The sequence below is a fragment of the Arthroderma uncinatum genome, assembly GCF_011692745.1.
Source record: "Arthroderma uncinatum strain CBS 119779 chromosome Unknown scaffold4, whole genome shotgun sequence".
NCBI lineage: Eukaryota > Fungi > Ascomycota > Eurotiomycetes > Onygenales > Arthrodermataceae > Arthroderma > Arthroderma uncinatum.
In genome coordinates, this window is record NW_022983866.1 from 1,120,699 (window position 1) to 1,147,807 (window position 27,109).

Below are 27,109 nucleotides of genomic sequence, written 5' to 3' on the forward strand. Positions count from 1 at the left end.
CTTGAGGGTACAGGACGTGCCGTCGAGGATGTCTTGGTCGATTTTCCTTGCGGGTTTTAGCCAATCGGTATAACTTATTCCGTTCTTCAGGATTTCAACACCCTGGTATATGCATATTGCTTTCTAGGATTTCTCGGAGCGGAACGCCTGAACCCGATGTGGCACATTGTGGAAGCTTCGGCTGGTCCTATCCTACAAACCGGGCATGCAATGTGAGAGCGGCGTTGGCGGAATAAACCGCCGACCTCAGGGCACTGCAACTCTAATCCCAATCCCTGTGCATTGCAGCTCATCTCACGGACCGGAAGTGCTCTGTGGTTATCGTGAATTCTGATGAGGAGGCCATGGACTTGTCTGTGGATATAAAATACGGTGTAGGCTGTTCATCAGTTGGAAGAATACATTCAATGACAACAATCACTTCTTCCAACAGCCAATATATTTTATACTAGCTCCCACCAGCACACAATGCTCGTTACATCGCTATCAATCTGGCTACTATATGTAGTAGCCAACGTCACCGGAGCTGTTACCGCCTACAAGGACCCTCAGGAGGTTGCATCGAAACGTATTGAGAAACTGCAAAGACAGTACCAGGAGTACATTCTAGCAACGGTCAAGGCTCGCGAATCAGGCTGTACCCCGAAGAATATGATATATCGTCAAGAATGGTATCGGATTCCATTGGATTCTCGGGCGTTTCACATAGCTACGTACTGATTTGGTGGGCAGGGGATCCCTCTCCAAGCGTTCCCGCCTCGAATACATCAACGCAGTCAAATGTCTTCAGCGCAAGGATCCCATAACCCCGAAAGAAGCTGCTCCTGGTGTAAAAAGCCGCTATGACGACTTCAGCGCCACCCATATCATGCAAACCCCCTTTATTCACTTCAGTGTATGTGTTTTCTTCCATCTGGTAGCAATTGATATCCGGAAAATCGGTGACTGACCAGGACTTACCTCGCAAGGGTATCTTCCTGCACTTCCATCGCTACTTTATCTGGCTTTATGAAAAGGCTCTGCGCGAAGAGTGCGGCTACAGAGGGGCGCAACCGTACTGGGACTGGACCATCTCGTGGGAAGATCCGCGAAAGTCCAAGGTCTTCGATGGCTCCCCCTATTCCATGGGTAGCAACGGTATGCCAACACCTCACGGCCCAACCACCATATCAGCGTTTGGTTTTAGTCTTGATATACCTCCAGGCACCGGTGGTGGATGTGTCTACGCCGGGCCCTTTCGGGACTATAACGTGAGCCTAGGCCCGGTTGCTTTTGAGCCCAAAGGTGAGATGGGCGGGCTTGCTTACAACCCGCGTTGCCTCACTCGAGACCTCTCTCCACTGTGGACCAACAATACCAAGCCGTCGGATATAGCAGCCCTACTCACCGACTGTGACGACATCGGCTGCTTCGACGGGCAGCTCGAGGCCCCTGATGGCGGGCATAGTGGCGGACATTTTGGTATAGGTGGCCTCTGTATAGACGCCTATGCCAGCGCCGGCGACCCAGCATTCTGGCTCCATCATGCACAAGTTGACCGCATGTGGACTATCTGGCAGAATTTGAAGCCGAAAACTAGAACCCACCAAGTTTGGGGGACAGGAACGGCATTCAACAGTGGGTTAACCTTTCCTTTGCGGTTTGATCTGCAGTCCTGTTTACCTTACCACATGGGCTTCACGTATTAACGGGGTCTCACGTTTTAGACCCGCCGAGTGCAAATGTGACTTTGGACACGATTCTCGATTATAAGGTGCTTGCGCCTAAGCAGAAAGTGGGTAGTATAGGATCGACCATTGACGGCCCGTTCTGTTACATGTATATTTAGCTACATTGCAGATATAGTTACCGTCATGTCCACTCCTTTCCGCGCTTTAGAATTAAAAATCTAGCTAACATATTTACCCACTCAACCCGTGATTCCCACTTCGTTCAGCTACTTGACCCCCAATAGCTCAGTATCGAGCTCCGTGTCCTTCACCCCGAATAAATAGCTTGACAAAATCAAATGCAAAATAAGCTGGCTAGGTTTCACTTTCTTTACCCCCAGCTACTCCATCAAGAAACACAATGTTTCCATTGTGTCCAACAACCTTCTTGCCCTTCTCGATCAATTGTTTTCATATAATAGCAGTGTAAAGACTTGCCATCTGGATAGCTTTAGATATCCATCTTAGGGTTGGTTCCAGGGCCGTGGAACCCTTGCCGCTATTTATTAATAACTCGCCTTGGCGTGGCTCTAAATTTACCCTGTCTCTATTTTCCTCCGTCTCTGAGGCGGACATTTCGTCCCTCAGGATATCGTTCCTCTTCCCTTCGTTGATTTGACTTATACAAAATGCGCCAGACTCTTCGTCGGTCCTGTACTGCCTGTGCCAAAGTAAAACATAGCTGTGACCTGCGCACGCCACGGTGCTCTCGCTGCATCAAGCGCCAAGTGCTATGTGTCTATGCGAACGAACCGTTGACGGCGGCACCACCGGCTGCTTCCACGCGGGGGGATAGCGCATCAGGAAGACATCCAGATGGGTGCGGAGTTGGTGCTTTAACTAATTATAGGTTCGGTTCGCTTGATCCCTTCGAATCGTATCCCCAGACGAGACTGCCTCGGGAACATGTCCAACGCCTCATCCATAGCTGTAAGTGTCTCGAACTCGACTAACTCAAGCTTAGCTTACCGATTCAGTCCTTAGCAAGATTGCATTCCAGTATTACCCTCTTGACCTGAACGCAACTTCAAATCCATTTCTCATCTCCTGGTGGCCGCTTGCTCTGGGCGACCCGGCGTTGTTTCACGTCTCGCTACAGACAGCATGTCTTGACGAGGAGCTGCTGGCCCAGAAGGGGTTTCAGACTTCTGACCTTCTCATGGCCGACTCTGTGGCATTGCTCCGACGAAAGGTTGAAGATACGACACTTGCTGTCCAGGATGGGACTATCAACTCTGTGATTACCTTGGCAGCTATCGAAGTGAGATCCCATATTTTCTTCCTCCTGTATGCTGAACTTGCAGCTGATACCTTACAACCTTCAGTTTGGAAAGGGAAACACCAAGGTATGCGAAATGCATGTCGAGGGAGTGAAAAGACTGATAAACATGAGAGGTGGCATAAATTCGGTGAGACAAACTAGCCCTCTCACCGCGAGAATGGTCAGCTGGTAAGTAATTCCTTAATTTCCCAGATGATATACTATTATTGACACTTTCTATAGGGTATCAATGATCGTCATGGGCCATCCACAGTTTGAGACCCAAGATGACGTTGGCGTTGGGGATGGCATACCCCTCATTCCGGAATGGCAGTTGGACTTAGCTGGCCTTCATGATGATCTACCCTCGAAACTGAGTTACATAGAGATTAGCTACACTGTGTGGAATGTCTTCATTCGACTCCGCAATGCCTTCAAGCGGGCGAAACGGGTACCACTCCCTGCCACTCAACTCCATGACCTCACCTGTTTTGTTATACACCGACTTCTACTCCCAGTTGCAGAAATACCGATTCCTCGGGAGTCACCGATTACGGAGTGCATTCGCTATTCAACCGTTTTATACATGTTTATCGTTCAGGGTCCAACTTATTTCTCGCACGCCGTCATATTTAATACGATTCTCACCCGATTCATGGAATACGTCGTGAAATTAGAGTCAGAATCTCGCTCATATGACTCGCTTGATGTATGGTTCTTACAGTCGGAATGGTGGCATCGGCTGGCACAACCCACTATCAGTGGCTTACGGAAAAAGTAAAGGCTGTGGCCGCTTCTCTACACTTGGGTAGTTGGGGCGATGTCCTCATCCACATCAATAGTGTCCTGTGGTTGGAGACGCTACGGGACGGAGATACCTTTCGTCCTCACTGGGATGCAATCTTCACTGCGGCTAACCCACCAGTGCAGCTAGATTTTAGAGTATGTACCCCACCAACTGTTACTGATATGAGGTTTCTATGAGTACATCCAGAGCCGCTGGTTTTGGTGGTACTTACCAGGCCAGGATTTATCGCAACGTGAGAGGGATCGTCACCAAGTTCTCGCTATTATAACAACAACCTATAGAAAATCCTATGATCAACAAGAAAGAGAGGACGCGGGCTACTTAAGTTGCAAGCCATACCCTGGTGCATCTTGTCCTGATCTGAACCTGACGCAAGGATCAAAATTAGGAATCAACCCGTTTTTTAGATCGCTATCTCGATCCTGACGCAGAGGCGATTAGGGTCTTGCCATGGTGCCCGTGATTCACAGGCAGTGACATGAAATCAACTGTAATGACTCGTGCGAATCGGATGAGCTCACTTCGCTGAGACATATAGTGGCCAACAAATCTCCTAGGACCATTTAAAGAAGGTATCGGGATAAGACCTACCGGCAATTTATTCCACGTTTTATCCAATTATTACGTGCAAGCTGCAATGTGTGAGGCTGCACCGGATTATCACTATCTTACGGTACAGGAGAAACCTATGGACATAATTGCTACAACAGGCGTATTTCTTAAATATGTCAGAGTTTCTGGTACGCACTTCCATGCTTATCCCAAGATGCCTCTACCCACTGGTTGCAGGTTATTGAATTTATGTCCTTCGTTTTTTAACCCCTACTTTTAAGCTAGACGGTTTCCTAATAAACCCCTCCCTGTAGTCCATGCGGATATCTTGCTCCAGTTTGAATTCGAAATTTCGAAATACTGCGGCAACGATACATTTTAGTTCCATCTCAGCTAGGTTTCGGCCTATACATGCTCTGGGTCCGACGCCAAAGGGCATGAATGCATCTTTCTGATGGGTTGTGAGTCGTGTTGTTGGATCCCAGCGTTCAGGAATAAAGGCCTCAGCATCGGGCCCCCAAATATCCGTGGAGTGGTGGAGAGTATACGTGGGCACTGAAAGAACATCACCAGGGTAAAATGTCTGCTCACAAATATCGACTGGTGCATTTCCTTTGGGGATCTGCCTGGGAAGACCTAATGAGAATGCGCTGTGGACGCGAAATGTCTCCCAGATTACCCATTGGAGACTATTTGGCAATGCACACAATTAGTCTGGATATGTCTCATAACATAAGAGATCAATGGTGGGCTTACTATGAAACGTGCTTGACCATATCAAAGCTTGGTATATCCGCTCCAGGAGAAACTGCCTCGTCAATAGCACCCTGAAGCCGTTCTAGGACTCCAGGAGTACTTACTACGAAATACAGCACGGAGCACAGCGTGACTGCGGTGGTATTGCTGCCAGCAACAAGAAATGTTAGAGACTCAGTGATCAATTCGTCACGGCTTAACTTGTCACCATGTTCATCTCTACTTTCCATTAACTTGGCAAGCATGTCAACCCGAGTGTTCTTGGTCAACACGTCAGGGTTGAGACGCCGCTTGACACGCTCAATAGCAATTCCTGCCATGTTGTCGATGGCTTCTACGCCATATTGGAAGAAAGTATCAGGAAAATACTTGCTGAATGGCTTGAGTTGGGGATAACACCCCAAGGTTGCAGATACTTCGCCTTGGCGATTCAGAACTTCTATGGCTGCCACACAGGTCGGTGCAGCGTCAACTGTCTTGCACGCATCCGCCAGGTCATCTTCACTAGATAACATTCCGAACGGAGCGCCAAACGCTAGGTCGCCAATGATATCAAAGGAAAGGTAGCTGAACCAAGGTAAGGCATCAATCTGAGCGTAGGTAGCCTCTACTTCGGTTTGCTGGCGGTCACACAGGCCATTCCATTTCCCAACAAAAATTCTAATATTATTGCAGATATACTGCTCGAATTGTCCAACGGATTTTGCTGAGAAGATATGTGAGACGGCCCTACGCTTCCGGCTGTGTTCATCTCTATCACGAGTGTTGAAGATGCTACGGTGCTTAGGTCCCGCGAACGCGTCGTAGTAGTCGCTACGCACATCTGTCAGAAAATATGCCAATTATCAATGCAAACGGACAGGGCACGTCTTACGATTTCAGAAAGCCATTCCCGTGTCCATATATTGCCTGAATAGCGTCGACGGCAGCAATAGAAATATGATTTGGTTGGATGCGTACGAATTTCCCGTATTTTTTATGTGCCAGTTCAACTGCCAGGGAACGTTTTTTGCGGCGGCATTGATAAAATAGCCAGAAATTAGTGAATGTAGCTAGAAACGGGCCCGGAATGTCTCGACGTCGCCGAGATGCCAGCACCGGAAGTGTATAATACACTACTAGTGCGGCAAGCATGGTACAAAAAATAGCGAATAGAGCCATCGTTGACTGCGCACTTAGAATGGATTCTCAATAGTTATAACACTGAAGAGTTGGTGAATGCAATAAAAAACACTGCGGGAAAATTGACGAACGACCCCGCGGTCTGCGTAGATTTGAGATGCTCCCAAAGAGCCAAAACAAGGAGTTATATTACGCATGTGAAGTTTATTGCGAACAAAAAGCAAGTATAACTAGTCACTTGTGCCAACTCACTCGTTCGACTAGGCCAGTTATATGCCTGGTTAACTTTGGCGATCTAGATCTTATGTTACCCAGTGTGTTGGCACGGAATATAAAGTTATTATTTAAATAGTTACCTAGATAAGTGGAATATACGAGCCATGCAGAACTGCCCCTCCACCTAACTATATATTGAGGAGGCGGTAACCTTTTTACAATTTTCTCTTCGTATACGTTTTCGGAATTTCATGCGTTACGATCAGTCTCCTGCCATTATCCGCTCACCCCAGCTAACTACCCAATTATGTCCCGCTTTAGCAAATCAATTACTATCCCTACTTCTACCGATCCATTGAGATTGATAACAAGTTTACTGATAGGCCATCAAGACAATGATTACTATGCATACGAACATGGAGACACATGGTGCATTGGTTTATATAACCATGCGTCTCTTGTGATTGACGCGGACGGCACCATGGCAACTAGGATCAATCAAGAGGGCAAGAAAGAATCTCATATAGTCGATAAACCTTTAGACGACATTGCGAGGGCGTTCATGTCAGAATATTCTGTCCACGGCAAGATATTTGGCCAGGTCGGATTCAATTATTCAGCCCACACGTCGGGTCAGGCATACAACCCTGGAAAATGGCCAATACTTAGCCTGATGGTTCCTTGTGTCCAAGTGGCCGTTTCCCACGACAGCATCACTGTAGCGGGGTATACGGAGGACAATACAATGGCCATTTTCGACTTCATTAAGGCTCATTTGACTCTTGACACCGCCGGCTCTATTCCAAGCTGTTATCTACCGGTAGATCTCAAAGCTGACGGCACCGATTACGAGAATCGAGTGGAGAGAGCAATATCCGATATCAAAAACGGCAAATATATCAAGGCCATTCCATCGCGCATGGTGAGCCTCCCGGAGCGAGTAGATATGCTAGCCACTTTGTTTCATGGACGTCAGGCAAACACTCCGGCACGGACTTTCACATTCAACCATATTGGCACTCAAGCCACCGGCTTTAGCCCCGAGGTGTTACTCTCTATAAATGGACGGACCGTCTTCACCGAGGCACTAGCTGGGACCCAGCTAGCTTGTGAAGCTGACACCGAGCCCACTCGAAATAAACTGCTGAATGATCCAAAGGAAGTCATGGAACATTGTATTGCAATTCAAGGTTCAATCAGGAGGTTGAGTCAAGTTTGTCCGCCTGAAAGTATTGCCGTCAAGAATTTCATGTCGATTATGCCTCGAGGGAATGTACACCATCTATTCTCACATGTAACAGGCAACCTATTGTCTGGTAAAGACGGCTGGGACGCTCTTCCAGGTTTGGTGGCAAATATAACAGTACCTGGTCTTCCGAGCCAGGGCAACATGGGCGCTATCCGAGCCTTTGAGCCATATCCTCGAGACCTTTACTGTGGGGCAGTTCTGATGCTTGATAATGGCGCACAACTTTTCGAGGCAACCCTAGTTCTTCGCACGGTATTCCAGGATAAGGACCGGCAGTGGCTTCAGGCTGGTGCAGGAGTAACCGCACTTTCTAGCCCGGAGCGTGAGTTTGCAGAGACATGTGAGAAATTGGGTAGCGTTGCTCCTTACGTTGTGGTGGCAACAGGAAGTTCGTAAATAAAACCTCTAGAGTTGCATTCTCTTGCATGGACCATATATATACGCCTAGTCGTGGTTCAATTTAAACTAGCATCAACTTGAATAAAATACCGTTCTTCAAACGACAATCCTATATCTGTCCTGCACAATTGGCGCAGGAAACGGGTCACTTCCTTGCCCGTATAGCGATAGTAACCAATACAGTTGCGTGGATCACAGAAAAATAAAAGTAGTATTCTATTGGCATCATTATTATCAAGAAGCATGTCTGGGTGAGCGTGATACAGGTCTAGCCAGGTGCTTTCTATCTTGTTGTTCGATGTAAGACTGATGCAAACCTCGGTTATGGAAGGTATATAGCGAAATGGTGGCACTCTAAATAAATGAGATACGGGGAGTTAAATAGTCCGAAAATAGTTAACGACCAGCAGAGAGCCTCAAAAATATAGCCTGTGATATATGCTAGCTAGCTTAGAACATACTTATATGTAGTTAAGTGGCCAAGGGAAAGGTACCCCGAATTTCATCAACAGCGCACCTCAGTGTTGAATTTTAAGAGGTGGAGTGACTTTATGATTGATGACTTTTTCCTGGGAATGGAGTTGACATCAATTTGGAAGTTGGTTCCTGTCGGTTCATCCTGATTTTCAATAGTCTGGCGCTGCCACTCGGCCTAGAGAGTTTCATATCCGTGGCGGAGGATCAAAACACTATTCTCCCTAGATAGCTATAGTTGAAATATTCCCTAGTCTGACACTCTCTTTGGCTGGCTCGTTCCGGCTCACGCTGTGAGAAAATGGTGCGTGGTCCGCCATTGTCATTGAACCTGTCGAAAAGGGGTTCTTTTTTTTTTGGATTCAGGAGTGGAAAGTATCAACGTTGCCAACCATCCTCGTTTGTACAACAAGGTTAATTTAAGCTATGTTAATTATGGGGCTTTACGGCCCGGATCGAGCTCCGCTTCCCCTTTTTAGTTAGCGTGGCAAAGACAGACTTCGCTGAATAATATGCTTAGTCAGGAGTTCCGCAACTCAGACACGAAACAAACACCTCGATAACAAACGTCTTTTATTATTATTTTCTAGACAACAGGAATCACTTGTTTCAGCTCACGGAAATATATCGGCTGAACGAAATCTGGGAGAGACTGCAAACTACCCGGCTGTATAATACTCTTCGGCCTTTTATACGTTCGCGTGCCTTCCTTGAGCTCGCCTTGGTTCTTCGTCTCTCCCTCGCCATTCGGCCCCAACGCAACGTCATATCTCCTTAGGATCTCTATCATTATGATTTTTACAATGGCGCCAGCAAAGAAGCGCCCGGGACACGAGCCTGGGCCATGACCAAAGTTCATATTGTCGGGAGAAGTCATCACGAATTGGTGGGCGCCTTCTTCCCCTGGCAAGGACCGGATCTCCGACGATCGGAAAGGGTAAAACTCCGATAATGGTGGCTGATTCGGGAAGTAATCAAGGGGAGTACGAATACTGGGCGCTGGATGAACATAGGGTGCGAGCGAGTGAAGGAAGCCGATACTCGAACCGCATGGAATTAAGTGGCCGGTTGAGAGGTGTAGCCCTTTTTTGGCTGTTATACGGCGCGTGATGGCAGCTAATAACGCAGGTTAGCTTTAGGTACTTTTTTCCGTTGGCTTTATCTAGAGGACTCACTAAAGTTACCTATTGAAAGATGTTAGCGTTAGCTCATTTATTGTCAAAGGTACACTAGAGATGGAGTCTCATACCCGGGTTCATTCGATGAGATTCGCGAAGGAAGCTATCAAGCTTCCGAAATTTTGGCAAGCTTGACTTGCGCACAATTTGGTTTGGTTCTTCTTTCAAAATCTCACCTATTTCCACTCGCAGTTCGGGGATATATTCAGGATGGGAGGCAAGATCATGCAGAAGGTTTGTAATTGTGATACAAACAGCATAAATGCTCCCAAAACCTGCAGAATGTTAGCCTCTTTTCATCAGACGGATCAATTGGCACATGTCCAGATGATCTTTTGAGCCCTTACTTACCGCCAAAGAGTTGTTCGCTCGCCAAAAGATTGTAGTCCACCCTCTTACTGGTGTCCATTTGATTTAACATCCATGAGATGAGATTATATTGATCTTTTGGAAGGCGTGTTGCTGAGCCATTGAGGTTACGGAACTCCACAGCTGAATCAATGTGCGGCTTCAAAAGTGCCGCTGCCCTTTTTTTGTCTGTCGCCAAGTTGCGCACCGTTGAAGTCCATGGGGCAATTATTGAACGCAGCCAGGGGTTAATTTCCTGAATTCCTCGAATCGCGGAGATAACATGCAGTGTATATGCTAGAGACAGATCTATCCAGCTCTGGTCCCTACATAACGGAAGACCAACAAACATACGCCCATTTGTTCTTGCACTAAGCTGCAAAAGCTTGTTGTAAAGCGGAATCTGCGTCCACTGGGGGCAGCGTCCAATTTCATCTTCCAGGGAGCTTATCGCTTCCTGTTGCAGCTCCGGAAGCATTCGACCGATATTGTTGGTCAGATCGGTTTTGATTGCTCCAATTCCAACAGGGTGGTCTTTCCCCATATCGGTGTATTTCCCATGCATTTTGATATAGGCTTCCTGTCTTAGGGAGACCTGGTCATTCGGGAGGAAGCGAACTTCATCCATGACATGCGGGGGCAGGATGACCAAACGCCGGGGTGTAGCGAGGACAAATGGTGTTTCGGGATACTATTCCATCGACCTCCAGTTCAGCATATATACTGGGCATTCCACAGGATAACTTTATACCTTCTTTGTTGCCTCGTGTACAACATCCTTTATGTTACGGCTCCCGACATTGATCATCGGCAGTGAATCTAACCCCTGCCTCCCACGTCCCATAAAGCGAGTGGTAAGGAGGTATAGAGCACCGAAAATGAAAGCCAGCAGAGGTAAGCCAAGTGCTGGCTGGGACATATCCCATTCTGCCACGACGCTCATCTTGCAGGTCTCAGCCCCAGAAGCAATGCAAAGCGATTTGAGGTTAATCCGGCTCTAGAAATGTAATATCATTAGGTCCAAGCAGAATATCGTCCTCTTTTGGTCTAGCAAAATAATATAGTGGCGGAGCGCAGCTAGAGCCTGAATTCTTGGGGTCTACATAAATATATCTATAAATTCGCCGGTCAGCCGAGAGGAGTTCGAATTTCGCCGGTCCACCTCTATCTCACTTGCTCACGAGCAATGGAAAATAATCAAATACCATCTTGAGAGCAATTTCACCATTACTGGGAGACCATTTAGACCTCAAACAATATCATGTCAAGCAAAAACCAGTTACCCCGTGTTCTCTGCCTGCATGGCGCAGGATCATCTGGAGCTATCTACCGAGTCCAGGGTCGAAAATTATTCCATCCACTTCGTCGGGAGTTTCAATTTGTTTTTGTCGATGCTCCATTCCCCTCCACTGCTGGCCCGGGCATGTATCCTGCCTATGCGGACTCTGGGCCATTCTTTCGATGGCAGTGTGATATGTCCGCCGCTTCGTCATTCGACATAACTGAAGAAGAAGTCAACGCTGAAACAGAGAAAGTATGGAAACACTTGGAAGTTCAACTGCGTTCCTCGAACGGTGGCCCCTTTGTCGGACTAATGGCCTTCTCACAAGGCGCTCGAGTGGCCACTGGGTTGTTGTTGCATCTCGAGGAGAAACGTCGTAACGAGTGTTCCGATTTGCCCGAGATCAAGTTCATCATTCTAAACAATGCGACTTATCCGCCTCTTTTCTTCGACCTTGAATCTTGGGCTACCGACTCCGCAGATGGGAGCTGGGCGGATGATTCGTCAGACAGATCCACGGATGGTCGCTCATCGGGTGAAAGAAGGGTTGCCATTCCATCTATCCATACTCAGGGATTAAACGATCCCTGGCGTCCTGAGTCGGAAAAGATGAGAGTTACTTACTTTGAGGAAGACTGTTCCATTGTCATGCCGTTTACCGGGGGCCATCAGATGCCAGCGTTGGACAGGGAGGCGAACACAATTGTAGATGCGATACGGAAAGTGGCCTCTCAGACACTGCTATCTTAAGAGGCTACCTTCTTTCTGAGTTTTTTTTTTTTTTTTTTTTTTTTTCGCAAGATACTTCTCTTATGGGCGGACCGTGGAACGAGAGGCTAGACTTCCGAAATACTCTAATAAGGAGAGTAAATAGCACTGCTGTTTATTTCTCTCCAAGGGTGCCTATCGCGATTTAACTCTTGTGTGGAATTGGGCCCTGATATATTGGTACGCTATTTGTTGTATTTGGAGCCTTGTATATCATTATATATCACTTCATTCTCGTTACTCTAAGTACTAGGCAAGAATCTAGCCACCAAAATCCTTGACATGAAGTTAATACGCTATTTCGGTCTCCCATTCACAGAAAATTTGAACTTAGAAAACGTAGTCATCAGCCTGTCCGGCCCAAAGAGGATATGCTTATCACGCTGCCACTCTGGATGATTTAGTGCATCTGGCCAGTCCATCATCTGCATGGAAATGGCGGCATTCTTTTGAACAGGTTTTCCGCCTTGCCCTTCCTTGAGGGTAAGATTTGCTGCGGGTTCCACGTCAGGACCGGATCCTAATAATAAAGGAGTAATTGACTTACAGTTTGGGCCACCATCCCAAGTCACCAACCGGACGGCCTCTTGGTCGGTGTATAACTCAACCGTGATCCCTGAACGTGCAGAGGAAAGCGAAGCGACCGGTTTGCTCTCTACTTCCCAAGGCTGAGGACGAGTTACTAGGAACAGGTCATCGTAGGTGGCTTTGCGCGCCAGGCCTGCCGCCAGAAGCCGCGCAGAAGACCAAAAGTCGTATGGGGAGCGCATTTTATTGCCCTTGATGTCACCAGTTGGGATCTTGTGCTCATCTTCCTCGAGTCGAAGGCCCGAGAAAGGGAGATGTAGACGGTGTTCCTCAATTGTTTCCGAACCAGGTCGAAATCCATCTAGGTTCCAGTACGTCTTATGGCTAAGATTGATAGGAACGGGTTTGCTCGTTCTCGTGGGCGTCACCCCGTATGAGATGCGCCATTCATACGGGTACAGAGAATGCGCGAGACTTGAGCCAGAGTTTCCAGGAAACCCGTTTCCGCCAGCCCGATCAAATACAACGAAAGTAATGCTGTTCGACGTAAGGGAGCCGACATCGAGGGTCATTCTCTCCCAGCCCTTCTCGCCGCCGTTGTATGTGGTTGTGCCATTGTTGCCGTTTGCAGAGGTGAAATATGTTTCGCCGTCGTACTGGAAAGACGCATTACTGATATGTCCAGCAACTCGGCCTAAGAAGCGATTCTTCAGAACATTTCTAGCTGCAGATGAAAGATGGAAGAACTGCAACTTTGAGCTCACCAATTGTTCCACCCAGGTAGCCGAGGTAGTTATCATAATCCTCCACCTTGTCTAGGCCAAGGATGATATCGACTTCGTTGCCATTCGTGTCGTTAATCCAGACATTAGTCGGTGCTCCGCCGTTGCGGTTCGTGAAGGCCATTCGAATGCCTTCCGCTTGAATTATATATTTGCCATCGCTGTTGGTGGGCCATAGGGCCGTGAAGCCTGCGAAGGGACTGCCTCCAGAGATGAGTGACTTGATCGTTGCCGTGACGCTTGCAATGACCGTCAGCACCTTCACCATGGTGGCTGGAATATGACACACAAAGATTTCCGTGGAATCCAGATAGAAGGATCTCGTTCTTTGACAGTCATCTTTTTGTCTAGCTTGCTCGTTTGCTGCTGGTCGTCTGGCGGCGGTTTTTTGATTGGTGGCTCACAGCACGGCGATTTCAGGTCAAAATGGCCGGTCGACCAGAGACAGCTGTAAACACGATTGTGGGCTACTGCCAGGAGCTGTTTCGAGAAATAAGCCGTTACCATTCTGGAATGTCCAGTTAATATTGCGGAATTTCCCATACGATGGCGGTTTTTATGAGCATGGGCTGAATTGCTCCATCCTCTAGACTTACCAGCATCTACGATGGGATCGGTGGGCCAGAAACCAGCATTCTGCGTTCTAATTGTTGGTGGAGGGATAGGAGGTCTCACGTTGGCGAATGCGCTACAACATGCTGGCATAGATTTCCTTCTCCTCGAAGCAAGGCCAGAAATCGCTCCTCAGGAGGGTGCCTCGATTGGAATTGGACCTAATGGAGGCCGTATCCTCGATCAGTTAGGATGTTACGAAGATATTATGCAGTTAACGGAACCTCTCGATTACACTGGCAATCACCGTGCCAATGGAGAGTATATTTGTCCGAGAACAGACGGCTTTCGACTGATACAATCTCGGTTAGTCCATAGAAACCTATTATGTTCTGGGTGACCGCTGACCTCTTCATGAAATTTTAGAACCAACTATAGCATGTCCTTCCTGGACCGGCAATCAGTTCTTCAAATTCTTGCGGCGCATATCCTGGACAAGAGTAAGATTCTTCTCCAAAAGCGCCTCATAAAGGCTGAATACCACCCAGACGGAGTCACGGCAATATGTACCGACGGATCCCGCTACGTTGGTGACATCCTCGTCGGTGCAGATGGAATTTACAGTACGACTCGCCGAGAGATGTGGCAGGCCGCTACGGTTGAATCACCTGGAGAAATCGGGGAGGAAGAAAGGCAGAGTATGACCGCGGAATACAAATGTCTCTTTGGTATCTCGGCGCCAAACTCGAGCTTACCGGCGCACTCCTTTGATGTTACGTTCAATAAGGACATCTCTGTCATTGTAGTGACGAGTAACCCCAAGCGAGTGTACTGGTTCCTGATAGCACGAATGCCACAGGTTTACAAGTCTGGCCGCATCCCTCGGTTCTCCCAGGAGGATGGTCGCGCGTTTGCAGAAGAGAATCTCGGTCTTCCACTTATGCCTGCGGCAAAGGTGACCTTTGGAGATCTTTGGGCAACAAAGGATACCTATAATTTGGTGGCTCTCGAGGAGGCCTTCTTCGAGCACTGGACTTATGGTCGGTTTGCATTGCTAGGTGACAGTGCCCATAAAATGACTCCGAACATGGGTGCAGGCGGGAATTGCGCAATCGAAAGTGCTGCATCATTAGCCAATGCATTGCTCGAGTTGACGTCTCGATCACATTGTCATGGCACTGATAATCATCCATCTATTGATAGCATTCGGCATGCTTTGAAGAAATACCAGAAGGCTAGAAGACTCAGGGCTATCATTACTGTCAAAGCTTCAGGTTTTGTCACCAGGCTTAATGCATTGCGTGGGACTGTGGAACGCATCATTTCTCACTACTTTTTGCCCATATCGGGCGACATGCTGATTGACTGGGCTTCAGATACGTGGATTGGAGCAGAAAAGCTCAATTTCCTACCACTACCTAAGCGATCTCTCCGTGGTACCATGCCGTTCAATCCTGAACAGGGAATGGGCAAATATGAGAGCATACCGAAGAGAGCCTTTGCTGCTATGCCATTTCTTGGTTTACTCGGACTCCATTCGGCGATATTTAAAGGTAGCCTTTTGCAACTACCATCCTACAATGCCACTAGATCGTGGCCACTACCCGTTCCTCTAGCGGACTTTGGAGTTATTTATAACATACTTTTGATTGAATCTGCCAGACAAACTAATCGTCTGAGTCCCATGCAACTGTGAGCTTTCTATCGTACGATATTTTGTTTCTTTGGCTGATCAAAAAGCAGGGTCCTATTCTTTGGCACGGCGTCGCAATTTGTCGGAGCTGGTGCTATGTTGTCGTTATACTTCTTTATATATTCAACTTCTGTGCCGATTGCCAGGTTCAAAGCCAGGGATATGCGACTGACTGATCTGAGCTATACTCGTTCTATTCTCCCGGTTATGATTCTTGCATACTATGTGCCTTATTTACTGGCCTTTACGGGTCCTACCACGAAATCCCGTGAAGTTGCCCGATGGGTATTCCGAATGTTCCCGCTAGTGGTCTCCCTTGGTCAATGGCTCATTAAGCAGGCCATCCTTCCATCCACTATAGAACAAGATCGACACAGTGATTTTAATCGAGATATTGGAACCATTCGAGTCACTGTTGGTGTTGCAGCTGTTTGGTCTACCATATCTTGGCTTAATTCGGTTCTGAGAACAACGTGTCTCCTAAAAGATGCATTCTCCTCGCCCGGAAAGGGCTTAGCACCACTATTTGGGAACAACGCCGAGAGTGGTTTGCCATACGATTACCTCTTCACAATAGGATCTTCTCTCCTTTGGGTCTCTTACCTTTACTGGGATCTCAAAAAGGCCAGGATGGTTGAACATAGCTGGCTTACTCTGCTATCATTTCCTGTTATTGGAGGTTTGTGCGTTGGACCGGGAGCAACAACTGCAATTGCATGGCTCTATCGAGAGAATATCCTTGCCACCAAGCGACACAAGGGGGCACTGGTTTGACTATGCCTGGATAAGTAGTCTATGAAACATGTCTACTTTGTGTTCTTCCCTTGAGGAGTCGAATACTCCTTTAGATCAGACTATACTTATACTGCTATACTGCCAGGATTGAAGTATACCCAATTGAAGAAATTGGAATACTGCTTTGCTTAGGGGTAGAATATCTCTGGCTGGTAATTCCGGGGTAAAGATGGACACCATGAATTAAATCTGCCCCTGTCACAGGTATCTGTTAAGTTTGTTTGCTATTGCGACTTTATAAAACTTGGGATTCAAAGTGCCTCCATTGTGATTAACATTGCTGGAGAAGGTATTGCCCTCATTTACTAAAGGCTTAGCTTTCTAATATCATGGAAATAGGTGGGAACTCCATACGTTTAGGGTCTCTTTCGACTATCTGAGGCCATCAAGCTGGTTTCGTGTCAATAGCTAAGTTTATGGACTTAGTTTACTAGTATTATGGCAATCATAATCGGTATATCAACTTCTGCCCTGACACCTGTTTCGTTTTCAGCAACTCCAACCCATCAAGTATAGCTGGAAATCCGCCATCCATCACTCTAAGCGGATGGGTTTTCAGCTTTCCCTGATCCAAAAGTTCCTGCACGGTTGTAAACCATGACTTTGCAAACTCCTTCAGCTCCGGCGCTGGTTCTCTTGTCATCGGTTCTGGCCATCCAATTGCCTTTCCATGCAGCGCTGGGCCCAGCACCCAGTCTGTCTTAATTGTTTTCGGCCTGCTGTTCAAGTACTTTGGTGGAGGTTCGAGGGTGACCAGTTTTCCACCTGATCGGCCCATACACTGGTAGCAGAATTCCATAGTTTCGGGCTCAGACACGCAGTCGATGACATATTTGAGCGAGTTCCTTGTGTGTTTCTTGATCTGTTCCACGCAGTTTTTGGAGCGGTAATCAAAAGTTTCAGCCGCACCATAGGATTTCACCAGCTCAAAATTGGAGGGCGAACAGGTTGTGATTGGTTTCAAGCCAGACCTTTTTCGTTTTATATCAGCTATTGCTCATGCGCCCTTCTCGTACTCCAGCGATACATATACCTAGGAATGGGGGACGAGTCTGACGTACAGTTTTAGCAGCTGCAAGGCAAGCGTCCCACTCGCCGTACTACCGCCGTATACAAGCACGGTCTTTTCCATGGCGGCCGGCTTGGTAGGGTATCCTGGAACACCCAGGTTATGGAACAATGCTAGTCCCATAGTCCCAATTCCAGTCCCTAGCGACGCAGCTTGCTCGAAGGACAAGGAGTCCGGGACCTTCATCAGCACGACGTCTGTGGCGCCAACGTACTCTGCATAGGCCCCGACCCGAGGGGAGAGATTATGGAGTCCCTATAAAGAATCCCAACCATGAGTTGTGAGTAATATTCTGCCATTAAGTACATGGGGTTCGTCGTGGGTATCTTTACCTGGACTGCACCACAAACCCGATCTCCAATACTGATATTCGCCGCCGTCCAAACATTCTTTCCCATGGCGACGACTGTTCCTGCAAAGTCATGGCCCGCAACCGCTCCAGGGGTGACCAAATGAGGTGCAGCCATCTTAGTGTCCACTGGATTTATCGCAATGGCTACATTTTTGACGAGAACCATGTCATCCTCTAACTCAGGGAGGGGGACATCATTCGTTAAAATAAGGCCGCCGCCTTCGCGCCCGACAATAGCGGTTTGGAGCTTCGGGAGAGTGTCCATGTTGGCCTTATATGCACGTGTACGTAAATATATAGGTAACTAGATAGGGTTTTATCTGGTCTTTATAATCTAGATAATTCAGCCTAAGAAAGAAGCACTTCAAAATAAGAGGATAAATATTAAAAAGCAGAGATGGGAAAGGATGTAGGAATTGGGGATGATATTTGCTTTCTTCTGATAGTCCTCCGTATTTTTACCTTTAGGCAAAAGCGTATGTGCATCTTGAAGGCCAGATGTCTCATCGGCGAATACTTTCCTCATGTAATGTGGTCCTGCTGCATGAAGAAAATACCCCTACTGCCATATTGCGAGTTGTGCGTGTAGAATATCGTCCGGCGATTTTCTTTTTGGCCACTCTTCGGGGGAGAACTGAAACCGCCGGTTGGTCGATTTTCTCAAGGTTTGGTATTGGAACTGCCATACAGCAGAGAATGCACCGTTCAGATGAGCTGTTTTTAGACTTGGTGTAGATATCAATAGCCAGGCGTAGATAGATAGATAAATCCTATATCCATCTCCTATAGCTTCCTAATAATTGAGAACTTCCATTCAACATAGATTTCTTGACTTATATAAGCCGAGAAGTGCTTCATACATATAGCCCCTCAACATATTTGTATTACTTTGATTGAAGTTCAGGATGGGAATCCCTTTGAACTCGGATGCTCCAAGTCCGAGATCCACTCCGGAGCCGATTGCTATCGTTGGAGTTGGCTGTCGATTCCCTGGAAATGCGAATACTCCATCGAAGTTATGGGATCTTTTGAATGAGCCGTACGAGACGGGCAAAGATATCCCGATAAACCGTTTCAACTTGAACAAGTTCTATCATCCTGATGGATCCCACCATGGTACATGTAATGTCAAGAGAACATACTTCTTGGATGAAGATGTACGGGTATTTGACGCAGGATTCTTTGGAATCCCTCCTGGAGGTAAGGATCGAGTGTTTTCTTTAGTTTCAAGAAGTAAACTGACAATCAATTTAGAGGCCGCTGCGATGGATCCCCAGCATCGACTTCTGATGGAGACTGTCTATGAGGCAATGGAGACAGCGGGTATGACAATTTCTAGCCTTCAAGGATCCGATACAGCAGTATATGTCGGAATCATGTGCAGTGATTATTATATCTTGGGCGCGCAAGACTACCGGGAGGTCCCAACTTATAACTCCACCGGTATTGCAAACAGTAATGCCTCTGCTCGACTCTCCTACTTCTTTGATTGGCATGGTCCGTGTATGACACTGGACACTGCGTGTTCGTCAAGCTTGGTGGCCCTTCACCAAGCCGTTCAATCTCTCCGGGCAGGTACCTCTCGGGTGGCCGTAGCCGCTGGGACGAACCTCTTACTTTCGCCTATGGGATATATCTCAGAAAGCAAGCTAGGCATGCTGTCTCCTTCGGGACGCTGCCAGATGTGGGATGCCAATGCTGATGGTTATGCTCGTGGCGAAGGGGTTGCGGCAGTTATGTTGAAGAAACTGAGCGATGCAATTGCAGATGGAGATGATATCCAATGCATTGTTCGCGAAACTGGAGTCAATCAAGACGGCAAAACCAAAGGAATTACTATGCCAAGTGCCATTACGCAGGCTGCTTTAATTCGCGAAACTTATGCCCGAGCCGGTCTTGATTTGAATGCAAAATGGGATCGACCGCAGTATTTTGAAGCTCACGGGACAGGCACCCCAGCTGGCGACCCCCAAGAGGCTGAGGCTTTGCATACTGCGTTTTTTTCTGGCGAATCTTATGAACCGGATGAAGTGTTACATGTCGGGTCAATTAAGACTGTTATAGGTAAGTAAATCTCCAGATACGGATAACATTAACGGCGGGTGATGATATTAACCTTCTATCCCTAGGGCATACGGAGGGCACTGCAGGCTTAGCAGGGATTATCAAGGCCTACCTGGCAATGAAGCATGGAGTAATTCCACCTAACTTGCATTTCAACAATCTGAGTCCGGCGGTATCACCTTTCTATGACCACCTCAACCTTGTCACTGTCCAACAACCATGGCCTATTTTGCCCACAGATGTACCACGGCGAGCTAGTGTCAACAGCTTTGGTATGTGCACGCGTTCCCCTTTTCAATACCCTGGATTTCTTTCCACTGAACTAACACCAAGCTTCCCCTTCATAGGATTTGGAGGAACCAACGCTCATGCCATTCTCGAGAGCTATGGGCAGCTAGACCGGGGCACGCCGTTAACAGCAGCCCCATCAGAACCAGTATCTCCTTTCCTTCCGTACCTTTTTTCAGCCGCTTCCGAGAAATCGCTTCGCATATTGGTAGAGTCGTATGGCGAATATTTAAACAACAACCCTGGTATAGATGTCCGCAAACTTGCCTATACACTGGCCTGCCACCGGTCGGCATTTGCATACAAAATTTCCTACCCTGCAGCAGGCCAGGAGGAGCTGTCCAAAGCAATAGAAACAAGCCTGTCTGCCGAATCCAGTCCCTTCACATCGCGCTCTTCTGTCAAAGAACCATCGATTCTTGGCATATTCACCGGTCAAGGTGCACAATGGCCGCAGATGGGTGCCCAGCTAATCCAATCATCCCTGTACGCTGAAAATATCATTACCGAACTGGACATGGCCTTGACTGCTCTACCAGAATCAGATCGCCCCAGCTGGACGCTACGGGACGAGCTGCTTGCAAACGCTGATACGAGTCGACTTGGGGAGGCCGCAGTAGCGCAGCCAGTGACTTGTGCCGTCCAGATCATGCTGGTAGGCTTGCTGAGACGCGCTGGTGTTAGATTTCAATCCGTTGTCGGTCATAGCTCCGGTGAAATAGCTGCGGCTTACGCTGCCGGGTTTATCAGCAGCACCGATGCTATTCGCATTGCGTACTACCGTGGCTTCCATTCCAAACTAGCCAAAGGGCCCTCTGGCCAGTTGGGAGGCATGTTAGCTGTGGGGACATCATACGAGGATGCCCAGGAGCTTTGTGCTCTAGAGGACTTCGAAGGCAGAATTGTAGTTGCCGCTTCAAACTCTGCCACAAGTGTAACGATCTCTGGTGACCTTGATGCAATCGAAGAAGTAAAGGTCATTTTAGAAGAAGAGGAGAAGTTCGTGCGGTCTTTAAGAGTGGACAAAGCATATCACTCCCACCATATGAAGTCGGTTGCACAAAGTTTCATAGACAGTCTCAGGGCCTGCAGCATCACACTGTTGACACCTCCGGCTGACGCTCCCACTTGGCACTCGAGCGTCTATCAAGATACGGTCATTGATGCAAACACTGCCCTAGACGGGCAGTACTGGACAGATAACCTCAACCGCCCAGTATTGTTTTCGCAGGCACTTGAAACTGCTTCGAAATCGGTTGAGCTATTCAATGCAGCACTCGAGGTTGGTCCTCACCCTACTCTGAAAGGGCCCGCCTTGGATACAATCCAACAGGCAACAAACGGTAAATTGGAATATATTGGCTGCTTGTCGCGTGGCAAGAATGATATTCAGTCCTTCAGTGGCGCTCTGGGAGCCATCTGGTCTGCAGCTGGCCCTTCCGCGGTTGATTTCAGCGCTTTCCAAGCAGCCGTTTTCGAGGATGCGAGTACAATTACCGCTTTTGATGACCTGCCTAGATACCCTTGGAGTCATGATAGGGTGCTATGGGCAGAATCACGATCGACTAAGTTAATGAGGCAGCAAGATGACCACTGGCATGACATCCTGGGTACTCGTGAAGCGGATGGGACAGAGGAGGAATGGAGATGGCGCAATATCCTCACTCCCAAAGAACTTCCGTGGTTAACTGATCATGCCTTGCAGGGCCAAACTGTATTCCCTGCAACGGGTTACTTCTGTCTTGCCATGGAAGCTATAATGCAAGTCGCGGGTAAACGTCCGGTGCAGCTCCTTGAGCTAACCGACCTCAAAATCCGGAAGGCGATCGCAATTGACGAAAGGGATGGTACTGAAACAATAGTCTCGTTAACCAAGATCCAGCAGGATGAACAGGAGATCACGGCCTACTTTGCATGCTTCTCGACCATTAGCAGAGACTCTCTTCAACTTGCGTTGAACTCGACAGGTAACGTGCGCGTTATACTGGGGGAGCCAGCTCCTGATATCCTGGCGCCTCGTTCTCCACCAATTCATGGAATGCAGCCAGTCGACAGTGAACATTTCTATGAAGAAGTGGCCAAGATAGGCTACAACTATGGCCCGACTTTCCGTGGAATCCAGTCTTTAGAACGAAAACTAGGACATTCCCGTGGTAAGATCGTTGGTCCCCCGAATAATGAAACTGGAACGGCCCTCCTCTTCCACCCAGGAATGCTTGACGCAGCATTACAAGGCATGCTTTGTGGATTTAGTTCTCCTGGTGATGGGCGTTTGTGGTCTCTCCATGCACCTTCCACCATCCGCCGAGTGACCCTAGTCCCCAGTCTATGTGGTATGGACATGACCAAAGAAGTGCACTTCGATTGCGCAGTCACGGACGTGGAATTCAACCGGCTCACAGGTGACGTCGAAGTTTTCCAGAGTGACACTGGCTACAAATCTATTTCAGTGGAAGGGACGAGTTTCATCCCCTTCACAGCTGCCACTCATATCCACGATCGCCAACTTTTCGCATATGACGGTTGGGGGTTGGAGGCTCCAAATGGTGCGTTGGCTTTGGGGTCATACCGAGCAACGGCTGATGAAATCCAGAAGGGATTGGATGCAGAGAGAGTCGCCTTTTACTACCTGAGGGCGTTGCATGAGACAGTACCGCAGGATGAGCGGACTGCGCTTCAGCTTCCATCGCATCATGAAGCGCTTTTCGACTATGCCCAGCATATCTATGATATTGTACAAAAGGATGAGCATGCGTATGTGAAACGAGAATGGATGAATGACACTTACGAGGAGATATGTGCTATAATGGAAAGGTAAGAATAGGCCGATAAATGCTGATATGCAACACATATTGACCGATCTTCTAGATACGGCCCTAAGGACCCTGACTTTTTATTAATCGCCGCATCTGGAGAAAACTTACCTGCTGTTGTCCGCGGCGAAACAACAATTCTCGAACATATGACGAAGGGAAACAAGCTCAACAATTATTACCAGAATGCGTTAGGATTCCACAAGCTTAACGAGCTGATTTCTATCACAGCTGCTCAAATTGCGCACCGATATCCAAACATGAATATCTGTGAAATCGGTGCTGGCACAGGTGGTTCATCCCGGGCAATTTTTGGAAAGCTCGGCGCAGCATACACATCCTATACTTACACTGATATCTCGGCTGGTTTCTTCGAAAAAGCCCAGGAAGAATTTGCACCGTACCGTAACCGAATGATTTACAAAACCCTTGACATCACGTCGAGTCCAGTTGATCAGGGCTTTGTTGAAGGCGCATACGATCTTGTAGTGGCCGCAAATGTGCTTCACGCTACCCCAGACCTCGAAGAGACGTTGCGCAGCACACGTCGCCTTTTAAAGCCTGGCGGTTATTTAGTGATGATGGAATTTATTGACGAGAGCGTAATGCGACTCGGTGTCATTATCGGTGGTCTGCCCGGATGGTGGGTTGGGCGGGAGACTGGACGGAGGTATTCTCCAAATGTGCCCTTGGAACAATGGAATGAGCTTCTACTGAAGTCTGGATTCGGTGGCATCGATACCCATACGCCTGTTTATGATCCTGTGGTTATGCCTGCGTCTATTATCACAGCCCGAGCCATTGACGACCAGATAACCATGTTGAAAAGCCCACTGTCGATTGCCGAAGGCAGCCTTCCATCATCAAAACGCACTGACCTCATCATTCTTGGTGGCAGTAAGAACACGACGATGGCTCTTGTTGATGGAGTTTCCAGCTATTTAAAGCCTCACTATAAAAGTGTGATCCAAATCAACGCACTGGAAGACCTCAATGTGACATCAATTCCGGAAAAATGCAGTGTCATAAACCTCAGTGACTTTGACGGTCCCTTCTGGACGGACATAACAACAGATCGTTTCGAGAAACTCAAGGCACTTCTCATGGTATCTGTCAACTTATTATGGGTTACCTGGGGCTCTAGCCGGGACAACGGCGATGGCGCCATGACTGTGGGCTTTTTTCGCTCCCTGTTCTATGAACTTCCGGAGTCGCAGTTGCAAATTCTCACTTTGGAGAGCCCTGCTCCGGAATCCGGAACAGCTTCTTTGATTGCCGAGAGGATTCTTCGCCTAGAAATTACCACAGGATGGCAGCGGACCCCATCCGGGAATGGCAAGCTGTGGTCCATCGAGCCCGAGTATAGGATGGAGCAGGGAGAAATCTTAGTTCCACGTGTGATACCCGAAAGACATCAAAACGATAGGTATAATTCCGCAAAACGTAAGATAATCACGGAGGTCAATCTCAAGCAGGCCATCGTGACTCTCGGTTGGGGTAACAACGAATACAATCTACGAGAGCAAGAGACTTCAAGTTTTCCGACTCTCCCAGGTTACCGACGAGTTCGGGTCGATACGTCGATATTATCTTCACTTCTAACGCCTGCTGGGCGACTCTTCGTCAGTCTTGGAACGGACCTCGATAATGGTGGCCGAGTCCTTTCTGTATCCCCGAAAAATGCGTCCACGATACAGGTTTCGGAGCAGTGGTCTGTCCCTGTTGACGTTGGCAGAGGAATTGATGTTCAGTATCTCTCATTCCTCCTAGGCTACCTGTCGAGCCGCAATATCGCTGCACTTTTGCCCTGTGGCGGTACTCTTGTGGCCCATGAACCGGATCCAGGACTTGCATCCATGCTTTCTCGTCACCCAGCTATGTCTGGTTCGCGCGTGGTTTTCACCACCTCAAATCCTCAGCTGGTCAGGAGGAACTGGGTGCTTCTACACCCACGCACCCCCAGTCGCCAACTGAAAGCAGCACTTCCTAGAGATGTATCGATGTATCTGGACCTCTCTAGTGACTGGTCAACAGTGCCATGCACAGAATCGTTGGGCAGCAGAATCTCCGCCTGTCTTCCCCCTCTTTGTGAAAAGTTTGACGGAGCTGTTTTGGGTGCTCGCGAATCATCCCAGCGGCCTGGTTCTCATGATGAGAGTATTCATCAGCTGCTTATGGATGTCAATGCGTTTGCTGTGGCCCAGCTAAATGGTGTTCCAGACGGAATGCCAATGCGATTGTATCCGTTGAGTTATATTGTGAGCAATACTGAACCCTTAGGACCTATGAGCCTCGTCAATTGGCATTCTGAATCCGAGGTCCCTGTCCAAGTCGAACCCATCTTCAACCGAAATGACTTATTTCAGCCAGATAAGACTTATTGGCTCCTCGGTCTAGCGGGAGATCTAGGCCGTTCACTATGCGATTTCATGGTCACTCGCGGTGCTCAACATGTTGTTCTCAGCAGTCGAAACCCGGTAGCTGACACACAATGGATCGAGGACCATGCGCTTCAAGGGGTGACTGTCAGCTACCTGAAGGCAGATATTACCGACCGAGCTGACCTTGAACGAGCCCGTGAGGAGCTGCTTCAAACCGCACCTCCGATCGCAGGTGTGGCCAATGGTGCGCTCGTCTTGCGCGACAAAGGTCTGATTAACATGGACCTGGATACATTCCATGCCAACACTCGATGCAAGGTCGAGGGTACGACATACCTTGATGAAATGTTCCCTGACAACACGCTAGACTTCTTTATCGCGTTCTCCTCCATCAGCGCCACGGTCGGGAACATGGGCCAAATGGCATACACTGCAGCCAACATGTTCATGAAAGCGCTTATTTCACAACGGCGACATCGCAATGTGGCAGGGTCCGTCATTGACATCTCTCAAGTTTTTGGCGTTGGCTACGTTGAGCGTGAGATGAAGCTTCGGAACGCGATGAGCCGTGAACAAGCAATCCGACTGATGGATAAATCTGGCACAATCATCATGTCGGAACCTGATCTGCATCAGCTGTTTGCCGAAGCCGTGATTTCCGGGCGCCCAGACTCCCAGCTCGATCCCAACATCATCACGGGAGTCAAGACAATGACTACTGCGGAGTCCAAGGACGCCATTTGGCGTAGCAATCCCCGATTCGGCCATTTCATCCAGGATGTCGGCGCCGTTAAAGCGCCCAGTGCGACAAAGGCAGCGACAATCCCTGTGAAAACACAGCTCGAAGGCGCAAAGGACGCGGAGGAGATGTCAACGATTCTCAAAGGTAAGTGAAAAAAAAAAAAAAAATTCCCACTCCACGGGCAGATTAGTGGAATAAGCTATTGACTTCGTGCTCTCTCAGCCGCCTTGACCGCGAAATTGAAGAGCAGCCTGTTGATGAATGATGAGACAATCGCCGAGACGACTCCTCTCATCGACCTGGGCGTTGATTCACTCGTTGCAGTCGAGATCCGAACATGGTTTGCACAAGAAGTGTCCATGGACGTGGCAGTGCTCAAGATCCTAGGTGGCCCATCGATCCAAGAACTGGTCGACGACACTTTGGCGAAGCTGCTCCCAACTGTCGCTTGAGGAGTTATCTAGCATGGCGACTCAGCCAGAATCCCACTGTATTCTCATTGGAAACCAGCCGTGTTGAGGGGAACAAAGACTTGAGCGATGCCGTACAGCCGAGACCAGAATCTGCTCGACTGCGGTATATGAGGCCGGGGCGGATCTAGATAGCCTGCAATGTTTATTCTGTAGATAAATAACCGATATATCAGTATTTAAGCCAGTATCCAGCGTTGAATCGCACTGTGGTTGATGGTTCGACGTTGAGCGACCGCAGTCTCGTAGTCCCAAACGGGGAAAAGTGTGATGGTTTGAACTAAAATTAGACACTTTAATATGCACTAAATATGCACTAAATGTGCACTCAATATGCACTAAAAGTATGCGTCGACGACCAAACACGATCAAAAAACACCCTCCATGGGAACGTAAATATGAATCGAACTGACCTGCGGCGTTTCGGAATGGTCCAACTAGCTGATATACCCTCGCAA

At 48.2% G+C, this 27,109-nt stretch overlaps 8 protein-coding genes across 8 annotated transcripts; 5 read left to right on the plus strand and 3 right to left on the minus strand.

Moving 5' to 3' along the window:
- Window positions 1-468: 468 nt before the first annotated feature.
- Window positions 469-4,103, plus strand: GIQ15_05690 (uncharacterized protein; the record flags this gene model as incomplete). Its single annotated transcript, XM_033553107.1, has 11 exons — window positions 469-671; window positions 733-895; window positions 954-1,617; window positions 1,707-1,818; window positions 2,560-2,639; window positions 2,687-2,970; window positions 3,035-3,159; window positions 3,214-3,679; window positions 3,733-3,912; window positions 3,965-4,010; window positions 4,060-4,103. 11 exons carry the CDS (start codon window positions 469-471, stop codon window positions 4,101-4,103), a joined length of 2,367 nt encoding a protein of 788 aa, XP_033404251.1.
- A 403-nt stretch (window positions 4,104-4,506) lies between these two features.
- GIQ15_05691 (benzoate 4-monooxygenase) lies at window positions 4,507-6,220 on the minus strand (the record flags this gene model as incomplete). The annotated part of the gene is made up of 4 exons (XM_033553108.1): window positions 4,507-4,557; window positions 4,605-5,019; window positions 5,087-5,899; window positions 5,961-6,220. The coding sequence occupies 4 exons, from the start codon at window positions 6,218-6,220 to the stop codon at window positions 4,507-4,509; spliced, it is 1,539 nt and encodes a 512-aa protein (XP_033404252.1).
- Window positions 6,221-6,905: 685 nt separating this feature from the next.
- GIQ15_05692 (uncharacterized protein) lies at window positions 6,906-8,069 on the plus strand (the record flags this gene model as incomplete). Its single annotated transcript, XM_033553109.1, has 1 exon — window positions 6,906-8,069. The coding sequence occupies one exon, from the start codon at window positions 6,906-6,908 to the stop codon at window positions 8,067-8,069; it is 1,164 nt and encodes a 387-aa protein (XP_033404253.1).
- Window positions 8,070-11,333: 3,264 nt separating this feature from the next.
- Window positions 11,334-12,104, plus strand: GIQ15_05693 (citrinin biosynthesis oxidoreductase CtnB; the record flags this gene model as incomplete). Its single annotated transcript, XM_033553110.1, has 1 exon — window positions 11,334-12,104. The coding sequence occupies one exon, from the start codon at window positions 11,334-11,336 to the stop codon at window positions 12,102-12,104; it is 771 nt and encodes a 256-aa protein (XP_033404254.1).
- Window positions 12,105-12,418: 314 nt separating this feature from the next.
- GIQ15_05694 (aldose 1-epimerase family protein) lies at window positions 12,419-13,700 on the minus strand (the record flags this gene model as incomplete). Its single annotated transcript, XM_033553111.1, has 3 exons — window positions 12,419-12,615; window positions 12,670-13,344; window positions 13,415-13,700. 3 exons carry the CDS (start codon window positions 13,698-13,700, stop codon window positions 12,419-12,421), a joined length of 1,158 nt encoding a protein of 385 aa, XP_033404255.1.
- Window positions 13,701-14,039: 339 nt separating this feature from the next.
- Window positions 14,040-16,451, plus strand: GIQ15_05695 (uncharacterized protein; the record flags this gene model as incomplete). Its single annotated transcript, XM_033553112.1, has 3 exons — window positions 14,040-14,350; window positions 14,411-15,676; window positions 15,728-16,451. The coding sequence occupies 3 exons, from the start codon at window positions 14,040-14,042 to the stop codon at window positions 16,449-16,451; spliced, it is 2,301 nt and encodes a 766-aa protein (XP_033404256.1).
- Window positions 16,452-16,917: 466 nt separating this feature from the next.
- Window positions 16,918-18,158, minus strand: GIQ15_05696 (putative zinc-binding dehydrogenase family oxidoreductase; the record flags this gene model as incomplete). Its single annotated transcript, XM_033553113.1, has 3 exons — window positions 16,918-17,443; window positions 17,534-17,796; window positions 17,892-18,158. 3 exons carry the CDS (start codon window positions 18,156-18,158, stop codon window positions 16,918-16,920), a joined length of 1,056 nt encoding a protein of 351 aa, XP_033404257.1.
- A 640-nt stretch (window positions 18,159-18,798) lies between these two features.
- Window positions 18,799-26,633, plus strand: GIQ15_05697 (Beta-ketoacyl synthase, active site protein; the record flags this gene model as incomplete). The annotated part of the gene is made up of 6 exons (XM_033553114.1): window positions 18,799-19,093; window positions 19,148-19,957; window positions 20,023-20,229; window positions 20,305-23,059; window positions 23,114-26,325; window positions 26,404-26,633. The coding sequence occupies 6 exons, from the start codon at window positions 18,799-18,801 to the stop codon at window positions 26,631-26,633; spliced, it is 7,509 nt and encodes a 2,502-aa protein (XP_033404258.1).
- Window positions 26,634-27,109: the final 476 nt, after the last annotated feature.